This window comes from Oryctolagus cuniculus, chromosome 5 (assembly GCF_964237555.1).
Source record: "Oryctolagus cuniculus chromosome 5, mOryCun1.1, whole genome shotgun sequence".
NCBI lineage: Eukaryota > Metazoa > Chordata > Mammalia > Lagomorpha > Leporidae > Oryctolagus > Oryctolagus cuniculus.
This window is the reverse complement of record NC_091436.1, coordinates 135570272-135583127: the sequence shown is the minus strand read 5'-3', so window position 1 is coordinate 135583127 and position 12856 is coordinate 135570272. Positions and strand designations below refer to the sequence as shown.

General features: G+C 61.9%; 1 protein-coding gene across 4 annotated transcripts in view; it reads left to right on the top strand.

Moving 5' to 3' along the window:
• Nucleotides 1-1548: 1548 nt before the first annotated feature.
• The window catches only part of ITPR3 (inositol 1,4,5-trisphosphate receptor type 3), a 60289-nt gene continuing 48981 nt past the window's right edge, over nt 1549-12856 (top strand). For all 4 annotated transcript variants that reach the window (XM_051854826.2, XM_051854825.2, XM_070074184.1 and 1 more), the window contains exon 1: nt 1549-1784. In XM_051854826.2, coding sequence (XP_051710786.2) covers nt 1696-1784 — 89 coding nt within the window. In that variant the 5' untranslated portion in view covers nt 1549-1695. The remainder of the gene's footprint in view (nt 1785-12856) is intronic.

Genomic DNA, 12856 nt, shown 5'->3' with positions numbered 1-12856 from the left:
TTCAATCTGCAGTCTGCAACTTACTTTGTTGCATTAAGAACAAAGCCATTTCGTGTGTGACAAACAGCATTTAAAAGAACACAACCAAACAATGAGAATAGAAAATAACAGAGCGGCCACACAGGTCATAAGGGTAAGCATTGTTTTGTGAAACTATTGTTCCTGCTAATGTATAGTTGAGAGTGCGCACTGGTCAGAGGTAAAACACGCATGACTGTGCCCGCCGGCGAAAAACGGCCCAGCGCGGAACTCAGAGACCCCGTCGGCGCCCTCCCCTCTCACGGTCTAGGGGGCTTCCAAAAAAGGTTGCAGCCCCGGGGCGCCCAGCCCAGGGGTGCCTCGCCTGCCTAGGTCATCAGCTGGCTCCACCCCCCCCACCTACACACACACACACACACACACACACACTTCTTCCTGCTTCATCTCCAAGTCCCCTCCTCCCTTTCTCCCAGGGACAGACGCCCCCCTACCCCACCCTTCAGAAAGTGGGGAGGGGGTGGTGGTGGTGGCAACGCGCGCCATACTCCGGGAATTCAAATAAAAGAGCGAGGAAGACAACACCAAGCGCCCGCGGCACGGAACAGAAAGTGGGAAAGCCGGGGCCGCGGGTCTGAGGGCACCGGACACTCCCCGCGGCCGGCACCTGGACCCGGCGCACTGGGCGCCTGGGCGCGCTAGTAACTGGCCAAGGTAGCCTCCCCCCTTCCCCGTTTTGTTTTTAAGGAAAGACAGAAGGAGCCGAGAGTTCTGAAGCCAACTCCTGGCGAGGGAGCGGCTGAACTGATTGGGAAGTTGGATCTCTTTGTACACAGGAATGCGGAGAGAGAAAAAACAAAACCCACCCCATTGCTTCATTTCCCCTCCAAGCCCGAGCACTTTCTATTGTGCAATGAAAAAGCTTTTCACGTAGAGAAAAATGAATCCTGATCCACACTGCAAGGGGACGAGCGCGCCTCTCGGCGCCAGACGGCTTTCAGCTGCGCGCAGAGACGGCGCGGCGGCCGCAGGGCAGGGCGCTCCGGGCGCGCCCTGCGCGCGCCGCTCACGGTAGAGCCCGCACCTCCCTTGGGCTCCCGCACAGGGTCTCAGACACCCGCGCCCCGGGGAACGGAAAGGCCGGAGGACCCCCGGGGGCGGAGGGCCCCCTACCACAGCGGGGCCTTCCCGGGATGGCAGCCGCGCGAGCCTCCGCAGCCCGGAACTCCTCGGAGTCTCGCAGGGCGTCTCTAGGGGTCGGGAAGGCAGGCGGCGCCCTCGGCGTCCCGGAGACCGGGCCCGGTGGCGCAAGGGGCGCGCCGGTGCGCTTGGGTGCCGGCGGGTGGCGGGCGGGCGGGCCGCCGCGGGTGCGGGGAGGGGGCGGGGTGTGGCCTCCCCGCCTCCCGGGCGGGATTTGCATGTGTGTGTGGCGGCCCCAGACTTCCTGCTCCTTCTACGCTGCAGGTACGCGGGCCGGGCCGGGCGGGCGGGCGGCGGGCGCGCCAAGACGCGGGCACCTCCTCACCCGGACCCCAGGCCGCGTCGCGCCGTCTCCCGCTCCCGTGGCCGCCAGCCCGCCCCGGCCGCCCCGAGCGCCGAGCTCCGGGGTGGGGGCGCGCCCCTCCCGTCCCTCTCCCCGGACGCCTCGGTCCTCCGCATCCAGCCTGGACGTGCGCCCCTGGGCGCCCTAGCCGCCCCTAGCTCCGGAGGCCCGCAGCCATGAGCGAAATGTCCAGCTTTCTTCACATCGGGGACATCGTCTCCCTGTACGCCGAGGGCTCGGTCAATGGCTTCATCAGCACTTTGGGGTGAGTGAGCCGAGCTTGAGGGGGCGCAGGCAGGAAGCGGGCGCGGGCGGGCCGTGGTACCAGCTGCGCGCGTCCTGCCGTCGCTGTCTCCCACCCCCACCCCACCCCCGGCAAGGGCCTGGGCGCCGCGAGCCCCCAAGGACCGGGGCAGCGGCTGCCTCCTGCTTCTAGAGAAAGGAAGTGAAATGTTTGTTCAGGTAGGAGCCGGGCGCCCTGCCGGAGTTGGCAGCCTGCGCCCAGCTCGGCGAAGCCTCCGCCCTCCTGAGCACGCCTTTCTTCACGGGACGGAGGGGCCAGGACTTCCTCTGCAGGTGGTCCCGGGGCGGGCAGGTGGGTGACTGGGGTCTCGGCTGGGGAAGGGCATCCGGGCCTGGACGTGCCCGGTTCTAGGGGTGGGCAGGCTGTGGTTGGCGACCCTGCGGCGCCGTCGTAGGGTCGCATTCTCTCCTGCCCTCCCCCGTGCGGTCCCTGCGTCTTTGCAGCCCTCCCCTTCCAGGCGTCCCAGGCCTCAGCCCGCTGCCCCCTCCCCCGCCCCCCTTTCTCCCCACCGCCTTCTGCCAATTTCCTGCGTGGCTCATCTGGCGCCTCTGGGTCCCTGGTCCCAGGTTCTCTGGAGCACTTCACAAACATTAATTAATTCTGGCCGCCACCCCCCAGGGTCTGCGCAGGGTAAACAGGGCATCAGTTCCTGGCCCTGGGGAGGGCGGGTCCTGTGCCAGGGCTAGCGCAGGGGAGGGACTGGGCAGAGAGAATGGGTTCATATCTTCAGAGCCCGGCGGGGGGAGTGGTTGCAAAGAGGGGCTAGCTGTGTTTCCTCGCCTCTGTGCCAGGGCCCAGGGCAGGGCCTGCTAAGTCTTTTTGCCTCATCCTCCCAGCCACACCCAGCTGCCCCTCAGGAGGGACCTGCCCTCCTCTGCGGACCCCACTGGGCTGGACAACCGCCAGCCCTGGGTGCCTCTTCTTTGGGGGTTTTGGAGGAGAGCCCTGGCGCCCTCGGGCCCTGCTGGCCTCACCCTGTGCTGGGATGCGGGACTCCCCCTGGCTCTGTAGCAGGGGATTCTGATCGGGAATCCCAGCCTACCCTGCTGCCCTATCTGTCTCCCTCCAGGCCTCTCCTGTTCCCTCGCTGTTCCAATGTGGACTCCCTGGCCACATGGTACCTTCCCCCTCCCAGTGGACCTGACTTCTGCCTGGGTCACCCCAAGCAGAAGTGGAAGCACCCCCTTTTTCGGGCATGGGCCGTGTCTCCCGTGTGGCTTAGGGCCCAGTTACAGGGCTGAGCACACAGCGAGGGCATCCTCTTCCCTCTTCCCCTGGCCTCTGGCAGGTCTGAGTTCCTCACAAAGGTCGCCTCTGTGGCCTCCTGTTTATTTCTCCCACCTCGGCCCTTCAGGGCCCTGGGACTGTTTCCTCCAGGCCACGTGGATCCTGGGGGGCCATTCCTGGTGACCTCTCTTCCCCAGCGTGGACCCCAGATGGACCTTCCTTCTGTCTGCAAGTGTCTCCGACACGGCCGGACGCACACCCTCCCAGCCTGGCGTTCGAGAGCTGGCGTGTGCAGGCCCCAAGTTAATTTTCTGGGTGCCTCTTCACACACCTGAAGCTGCCGGTGCACCAGGCTGCTGCTGGTTCCTGGAGGCTGTCCCGGGCTCTCGGTCTCTTTACCTTTGCTCTGGGCTGCTCCCGCCCTCCTGCCAGTTAGCCTCCACCTGAGTAAATCCGTCGCACCCTCCCAGGGCCTAGTGCAGAGCGGCCTCTTTGGAGAGAGCCAGCTTCTCCCCACCCCGCAGGGCAGAATTAACCCTTTTCCTTAAACTGCTGTCTATGGACTGCTCTCCAGGGTTAATCACAGTGTCAGAGGCTCCCCTGTAGGCTCATCGCATGCCAGGCGGGCACTGCGCCAGGGTTAACCAATTCATCACACCATTCACGCTTAGCTCCTTCCCAGGCAGGGTCACTGGCAGTGTGAACCTCCTGTTCCGGGGTGCGGCTTCAGCGCAGCGCCCTCGGCACCCAGGCCTACTGAACCCAACTCTGCATTTGCACAGGCTCCCCCCCCCCGGGGGGGGGGGCTTGGCGCTGCAGCCTGCTTGGAGGTGGCGCTCCCTGCTCCGGCCTCCCTGGGATCTTTCTGTCTCCCTTGGCGCCTCGTCCCTGTAGCCTCTCACATGGCGGCTGCTGGCTGCCTTGAACCCTGGAGGCCAATTTGACTGAGTTCCCCAGGCTAGTCCAGCGACTGGTGAAGATGGGCTGAGACAAGGGCAGCTTTGATGGGCAGAGGGGCCGGGTCATCTGGGGAGTTGAGAATGGGGGACATTGCTAGAGGAGGCGGCTTGGGCAGCCTGTAGAAACCAGCCAGAGATTTTCAGGGCAAAGCGGAGTGGGCCCCTCGGAGCTGCCTGGGCAGTGAGCGCTCCTGTGAAGACTGTACATCAACTCCGGCGTGGGAGGAGGGGAGGGGGTGTGGATCCGGAGTGGCTGGAGACTGCTAGCCCATGCCTGTTCTTGGCAGCAAAGTGTGGCCGGGGTCCCTGCCTTGCCCCGCATCCCAGGTGGAGGTGGCAGAGGCCACAGCTCGAGCTGCCGACCAGGGCCAGCAGGAGGCGCGGAATTTCGGGTGGCTTCAGCCCAGGGGCTGAAGAGACACGGCCATAGATGTTGGGTACACCGTAGGATCTCACGCCCGCTCCCTGGACGATCTGGCTTGAGTGCCCAGTGGGGCAGCCCCAGACCCGCACTGCCCAAGGGTCGGAAGGGACCCCTGCCTCTTGCCCGTGGAGCTTCCCGTGCGCCTTCCCAGCTCCCCCTGCTTTGCCAGGGTGTGAGTCCTGGAGGGCAGGGTCCGGGCTCGGGCCTCGGGCTGGCTTCCGTGTCTCCTGGCTCCTTGGACAAGAACCTGCCTCCTCAGAGGGTGTGCCTGCAGCCTGCGCATTCCCCAAAGTGCTCTGGCTGTTCCCAAGACCCTCCTTGCCAGGAATCCCAGCTCCCAGGTCCCATGCCGGGCCACCTGTACCAGCATCACTAGGGGCGGGGTCTGTTGAGAGCTCCCCAGGTGGTGATTTGATTGCATACCCGGGCTTGGGTTCCTGATCCGGGGCCTTCCCCGGCCGTGAGGAAGCCTGCCTGCTGCATGGGCCCAGGGAGCCCGTCTCTTTGCCAACATCAGACTTCATTAAGTCACTCAACAAACATTCACCATGGGCACCTGCCATGTGCCGGGTGGCTGCGTTCCGGTTTGTTCCGTGCTGGGCAGTGGGAGGCCCATGTCCCTGCGTTCCCCCGTGGGTGGCAGGCCTGCCTCGGCTTTTCTTTCATTGTGGTTTCCCTGGGATGAGACCCTCACTTCTGTACCTCCAGGCAGAGAGAGGCCTGGTCTCAGCTAGCCCGCCCCATGCAGTTTTTTTTTTTTAATTAAAAAATAATAAATGTCCCATGGAGAAAACTCGAGCTGTAGTCCCACTGTGACTTATGTTCACGTTCCGTGTAAACTTCCAAGTCCGTCCCATGCACAGACAGCTGCAGGTGACGGCAGTCTGCACACGCGGCTTTGTGCCCTCCTGCCCCTTGGCACGGTGTGCTCCGTGTCCCCCCCGCCCACCTGCCTCCCCGCGCCGTCCCAGTCCTTGGGCAGTTACCCTTTCAGGATAAACCCCCAGAAATGGAGAGCAAAGCCAGGCACTCAGTGACTGCCTGGAGGGGGCGGAGGCAGAACTTGTGCCACAGAGGGTCGCCCCCACTTTGTCACGTGCTTGTGAGTGTCGCACCAGCCGGTGGGGAGTACGGCCAGCCCTCCCGCCCCTGCCTGTGAGCCTGGGCCTGGTGGTCTGCAGGTGCTAGGAGGGGGCTGTGCGGAGGCTGCCTCCTCAAGCCTTCTAGAATCCTGCCACAGCCTCCCGCGTACACTGGGCCCTGCCCTGCATTCCTGACCCCGTGTCACCTCCCTGCCGTGGCCCGTGGGGCAGTGGCTTAGGCTGGGGAGTGGAGAGACACCAACCTTCTGCTCTCCGCTTAGAGGGAGGTTTCTGGGTTTTCTGGCCCCTGCCAGCATGTCTGGGGTCCTATGTATCCACCTCCAGTTCTCTAAACTTCACACTGGGGGTGGGGGTGGGGGTAGGGGGCTCTCCCTTGGAGTGAGGGAGGAAGGCAGGAGTCCTGGGGGAGTGGGGGAGGGCAGAACCCAGGTCTTCAACAAGTCCATCGAAGGTCTCTGCATGTGAGCTCTAAGCCCGCCCTGGAGGGCAGGCTGGTCATGCCAAGGGTGCCCAGTTTCCTGCAGCCTGGAGGGCCTGGGGCCATGCAGCAGAGGTCCAAAGAGAGGAGGGGCATGGCCTTTCAGACCAGGGCCTGTATGAGCGAATTCGTGGGGAGCAGAAATGAGGCTGGGGGGGCCTCGGTGGGAGTATGATGGAGCGGGGGGAGGGCTCCACTTGGGGAGGCAGGCAGGAGGGACTCACGGCAGGGGCTTGAGTGAGGGGTCCAGGGAGCTCAGTGGGGTGTCGTCTTTGGCCGGCAGGTGGGCAGAGGCAGAAGGGGCAGTGAACACAAATCTCAGCCCAGGAACAGCTGCAGGTGCTTGAGACGGGCACCTGTGCCTATTTGCTTAACAAATCTCCCCATCACTCGGCCAGCCGGCATCAGCCCCTCCCCGTGCGCTGTGGCAGAGCCAGTGTCTGAATCTCGGGAGGTCGCGATGGGCCATCTGGGCTGCAGAAGGAAACTCAGGTCTGTGGCTCAGAGTCGGCTGCGACCTTTACTTGGGCCGGGGTCAAGTTTAGTTGTTCTTGCTGTCCTCTGAGCCAGCAGCTTCCCATCCTTTCTGGATCCGAAGCTCCCAGAAGGCGGGTGCTGCGTTTGTGTTTAAGTCCTGCCTTTCCGTGCACGGGCTGGCCCCTCGGGTGGCACAGGTGGATCCTTGGTGGTGACAGGCAGAGGTGAGGACAGGAATGGCTTTGGTCTGTGTGTAGATGTAGGGGATTCTTTGCTCTGGGGAGCCATGGACTTCAGCCAACATTCCTACCCCACCCTTACTTTGGGTATGGGGGGGAAGGGCCCCCCCAGGACGCCTGCCCACCAGCCCATCCCAGTGTTCTCACAGTGCCTGCTGCGGGGAGTGGCCTTCCTTGAAGCCAGCCTAGAGCTGTGGGGTGGTGGCCCTGGGCCAAGCTGGGGTCTGGAACCTGGGTGTCAGTTGGCCTTCATGCCGCATCAGTTTTCACAGCTGCGATGGGGAGCGCTTTTCAGGGGGTCCCGTGGGGATTTCCCCAGGCTGTGGTTTCCCCCACCCATGGCTGCTCTGAGGGTGGCCAGCCTGCTAGGTGCCAGCTTTGATTCAGACTCCCTGCTAGGCACCTGCCCCACTTTCATCAGGCACCCTTCTTCCTTCTCCTTATCTAATCTCTGCAGACTGCACTGACCCGCCCCTGCTGCCTTCCCATGGCTCCCACCTGGGTCTCAAAGTCCACCCTGGGCAGAGCCGGGCCGCCCAGATCCTGGGATGCAGCTCTCTTCCCTTCCTCTTTAAGACCAAGGTCTTGGGGTGTAGACCGTGCATATTTCAGGGACAGCACCTTCTTCCACATGCTTTTAGAGGAGTGATCCACAGCTCTGAGTCCAGCCGCACCCTCCCGACCCCTTAGCTGCATTCCTGGTGCCCCTCTACTGATGCCCCATGGGGGCCCGCTCGAGGCGCAGCTGGTCTTGCACCACCCAGAAGATGGGCGGCTCGCAGCAGGGGCTGAGTGTGTGCCAGGCTGGCCTTGCGTTGGGGCAGCTGAGGCACAGCTGTGGACAGGGCACCTGTGCTGGGTGGGCTTGAGCTTCCTTGGGGGGAGGGGGAAGCACTTCCAGCACAGACAGGAGGCTCCAGGTCAGGCCTCCTTGCATAGTGGGGCTCCGAGTAGCTGTGTGGCCCCCGTGGCACCTTTCCACTCTGTGGTCTTGCTGGACCAAGGAGGGAACGAGCTATTGATGTAAAGTTGATCTGTGCGTCAGGGATCCCGCACGCACGTGGGGAGGTCGGGCTCTCTAATGCAGTCCCGGCAGTGAATCTGCAGAAACCCAAGTGCTGCCTTGAAGATGGCAGGGCTGTGGTGGGGCCCTGGCGAGCACGCAGGCGCCCAGGCGGAACCGCAGGGCCGGTGGCTGGGCGGAGGCGGGAGTGGGCCCCTCCAGGGACCCTGAGCCAAGGACTTTTTGGGGGAAGCTCGGGAGACCGGGGGAGGGGGGATGAAGCACTCCGCCCATTGCCCCTGGATAGCCGGGCTCTGGTTACAGCGCCAGGTGCGCACCCAGAGCGACACCTGTGGCCGGGCTAGTTTAATAAACACAGATGTCCTCCAGGAGTGGGCTACGCCCAGGCATGCCGGTGCCGCCAGGTGGGGAGGGGTCCCCCCAAGGCCGCCCCTCACCGCCCTCACCCCGTCTCCACCTCGCAGGCTGCAGAGCCCAGAAGAGGCGGGAAGCGCGGGCCGCGCGCCATGGCCCGCCCCGGGCGCGCGGGCGAAGGCGCCGCGTCCCACAGGCCGGGGCGAGGCCGAGCTCGCCCTCGCTCGGCGTCGGCGGCTGCACGTGGGGCGGCGAGTTTCGCTGGGCGGCGGGGCGGGCCGAGAGAGCCCCGGAGGCCGGGGCGGGCCTGGGGGCGGGCTCGGGGTGGGGCCGCGGCGGGTGGGCGGGCGCTGGGCGCGGGCCCCGCCCGCTCCGACGGCGTGGAGAGGCTGGGCAGTCCGGCTGCACCCTCGGAAGCTCCCGGTCTATCGAACCTTACCTGTCCGGTGTCCCGGCCCTCGGGCTCCCGGGGGGGTTCCCTGGTCCATCTGATAAGGGCTTTGGGGCTTATCTGTAAAAGGCTTCATGCGACACAACCTGCAGCCCCTTCCTCCAGACAGTACCTGTCCTAACCGAACTGGTCCGGAGGAATGGAGGGGAGGATACTGAGGGGGCGTGGGCCGTGCTTTGCGACCCTACAAACATCTCCCGTGGCCGTCTTTAGCTACACACTAGGTGGGGACAGCGCCAGGCTCCCCGGGGAGGGGCGCAGGGAGGAAGGCAAGGTGCGTGCTCCCTGGGGTCCTGGGGAGGGGGGGGTGCTACAGGATGGAGTCCAGCATGGCAGGTCCGGGACGCAAGGGGGAGCTGATCTGGCCCCAGTCCTGATCCCCGGGAGCCTGCCCTGCCCCCTCCATCCTCCTGCAGTACCCGCTTCTCTGCACTTCTGCCCTCCCGACCCTCGGCTGCCCAATCTTGTTTCAGACCTTCTCCGGGAGGCCTCGCTCCCCTCCTGGGCAGCCCTCCCGTCTCTAAGCAGCTTCCTCTGCGCTCCTGCTTTGGGTGTGCATGGGGCACCCGGAGGGCCTTTCAGAAGCCATGTGTGGGTGAGGACATGTGGACATCCACCTAACCCCAGGGGGATTGGGAAAAGCACCTTGTTTTTTTTTTATTTTTTATTTTTTATTTAAGACTTATTTAATTAAAAGGCAGTTACTGGCGGGGGCGGGGCATTGTGGTATAGCAAGTAAAGCTGCCACCTGCGATGCCAGCATCCCATGTGGGCGCCGGTTTGTGTCCTGGCTGCTCCATTTCTGATCCAGCTCCCTGCTAATGGCCTGGGAAAAGGATTGGGAGACGGCCCAAGTGCTTGGGCCCCTGTACCCATGTGAGAGACTGGGATGAAGCTCCTGGCATTGGCCTGGCTCAGCCCCGACAGTTGTAGTCGTCTGGGGCATGAATCAGCACATGGAAGATCTCCCTTTCTGTCTCTCTCTCTGTGGCTCTTTCAAATAAATAAATCAATCTTTAAAAAGGCAATTACTGAGAGACATGCCAGTTTCCCGTCTGCTGGTTCACTCCCCAGATGGCCACAACAACGGGCTGGGCCTTGCCAGGAGCCAGGAACTCCATCCGGGGCTGCCACGTGGGTGGCAGGGGCCCAAGTACTCACCACCTCCCCCAGCCTTCCCAGGCATGTTCGCAGGGAGCTGGATCAGAAGCAGAGCAGCAGGGACTCAAACTGTTGCTCCGATATGGGAGGCTGTTGGTGCTGGAGGCACCCCGAAGCGCTTTGGCTCCAGGAAATGCACCCTGAATTTGCACGGCTTCCTCCTGCCCGTGGGACCCAGATAAGGAATTTCCAGGGGAGGTGGCTGGGATGCAGCTCTTGGGTGAGGATGGGTTCTTCAGACAGGGGTCTCTGGGGCCTCTTGCTCGTTCTTCCTCCACGAGCCCTGGTAAGATGGGGACCCTGGGGACAGCCTCAACCTCAGCTGCACAACTTCCATGCTGCCCTGTGGCTCCAGCACCCCACCCTGGCCCATGCTTGCCCCTTTTCCCTGTGAAAACCCGTCCACCTTGAGTGTACATTTGGTGCAGGGTTAAGACACTGTCTGGGACCTGCGTTACATATCCCAGGCCTGTGTCCCAATCCTGGGATTCCAGCTTCCTGCTCACTCACCCTGGGAGGCAGTGGGGCTGGGTCAAGTGGGTGGGTCTTTGCCGCCTGCGTGGAAGACTCTGGCCTGGCCAAAAGTGCCGGCTGTTGTGGCTGTTTGGGAAGTAAACCAGCAGGTGGACGATCTCTATGTCTCCATCTCTCTGCTTTTCAAATACATAAAATAAATATATATTTTTGAAACGTATCTTTTCTGGGTCCCCTCTCCTCAGGGTTTTGCTCAGAGACAGCCATCTGATCTGATTCACTAATGTCTTACAGGAAATTCTGTGAATTATTCAAGGCTCTGAGCAGCTCCTGCTGCTTCTCGCACCTTCTCTGATTGGCCAGGCTCCGACTTCCCCGCTCCCTGAATTCGGACAAAACCCAGAGCAGTGCTGCCAGCGGGCACCCAGGCCTGTTCCCTAGGTCATTTTTCTCCTGAGTGTGCGCCCTGTCTTCCTGATGAGATTTTTCAGCTCCCTGCGGCAGGGACCTTGTCTTCTGCAGCCAGCCGAGTAAATTAATTCAGGCACTCAGGATGTGTTTGGTGGGTGCCAGCTCCACACCAGGCCGTGGTCTAGGTGCCGGGGCTCAGCAGGGAACACAGCAGACACACACCCCTGCCCTCCTGGGACTGACACCTTTGGGTGGGGGTGAGGGGAGGGGTCATAACAAAGCAGGTAAACAGACAGCCAGCAGGTGGTGATAAGTGCTACAGACAGCAAGCCTGGGGAGGGAGGATGGGTCATGTGGGCCCCGATCTGCAGGAGATGAGGGTGTCCAGAGGAGGCAGCCGGGGCCAAGTCTCCTGGGAGATTTGAGGGCCTGGAGGGTGCTGTGGAGCTGGGGCAGAGTGGGTGAGGGGGCCCAGGCGAGGATGAGGTCGGAGAGCTGAGGGTGTGGATCATGCGTCTTTTTTTTTTTTTTTTTTTTTTTTGACAGGCAGAGTGGACAGTGAGAGAGAGAGACAGAGAAAGGTCTTCCTTTTGCCGTTGGTTCACCCTCCAGTGGCCGCCGTGGCTGGTGCACTGTGCTGATCCGATGGCAGGAGCCAGGTGCTTATCCTGGTCTCCCATGGGGTGCAGGGCCCAAGCACTTGGGCCATCCTCCACTGCACTCCCGGGCCACAGCAGAGAGCTGGCCTGGAAGAGGGGCAACCGGTACAGAATCCGGCTCCCCGACCAGGACTAGAACCCGGTGTGCCGGCGCCGCAAGGTGGAGGATTAGCCTAGTGAGCCGCGGTGCCAGCGGATCATGTGTCTTTATCCATTTATTGAAAGGCAGAGTGACAGGGAGGGAGAGAGAGAGAGATCTTCCTTCTTCTGGGTGCTTCTGATTTGACTGAAGACCCCCTGCTGTGTGGGGACCAGGTGTAGCTGGGCAAAGGGGGAGGCTGAGGAGGCAAGGACTGAAATCTGGGTGAGGATGGGTGAGGGAACAGGGTGGTGATGGAAGGGTCCGGCGGTTGGATTCTACATGCACTTGGCGATAGCACCCACAGGAGCCTCTGGCAGGGGAGGGGTGAGGTGTGAGTGGGAGAGAGAAAGCAGGCATTGACTTGAGGGTTTTGGCCCACACAATTGGAAGGATGGAATTGCTGTCCCCTGAGATGGGGGGACTTCAAGAGGAGCCCACTGGGACGGGTGCTGTGGTATGGGGGGGAGAGCTGCCACCTGTGACGCAGCATCTCCTATGAGTGTTGGTTTGAGTCCTGGCTGCTCCACTTCCGATCCAGTTCCCTGCTGATGCACCTGGGACAGCAGCAGAAGATGGACCAAGTGCTTGGGCCCCTGCCGCCCACATGGGAGGCCTTGATGAAGCTCCTTGCTTTGGCCTGGCCCAGCCCTGGCCAGTGCAGCTGTTTGGGGAGGGAGTCAGCAGATGGAAGATCTCCCTGTCTCCCTGTCTCTCTGGAACTGTGCTTTCTAATGCCTAAATAAATATTTAAAAGAGCACATTTAGGTAGAAGACTCCGTTTTGTACATGCTAAGGTTTTGTGGGTCTATAGTTTTTGTATTTTTTAAAGTATTTATTTATTTGAGAGGAAGAGTTATAGACCATCCACTGGTTTACTCCCCAAATGACCAACATGGCTGGAGCTGGGCCAATCCGAAGCCAGGAGCCAGGAGCTTCCTCCAGGTCCCCCATGCAGGTGCAGGGGCCCTTGGCCACAGCAGAGAGCCTGATGGTCGGAAGTGGAGCAGCTGGGACTCCTGGCAGAGCACCACCTTCCAGGCGCCTCTGTGTGGTCATCAACCCACCTTGTCCTTTTGGGTTTACATGGAGGCGTCATTGAATAGGCAAGATCGAGTAGATCCTCACACCTCCTATCTGCCTGCAGCCCCTCTCGCCTTCCAGAGGTGGTCCCGATGTGGGGGGCGGGGTACTGAAAGTTCCAACTCTGATCCCACGGTTTGTTCCCTTGGCAACCCCTCCCATCCAGAGCGGCTTCCAGAAGTCACGTCATCGACGTAGGTTCACTAACTGTAAGTTAGGTGCATTTGAAAGGGGCTGGGAATGCATCCCATTTCACTTTGTTGCTCTGGAGCTATTTGGAGCACTGGGAACAAAAATCCAAATGTTGTAACAAAAGATGCTCCTATTGCTCTTAGCCCCTAGCAGACCCCCGAGTGTTAGGAGCTGGGAT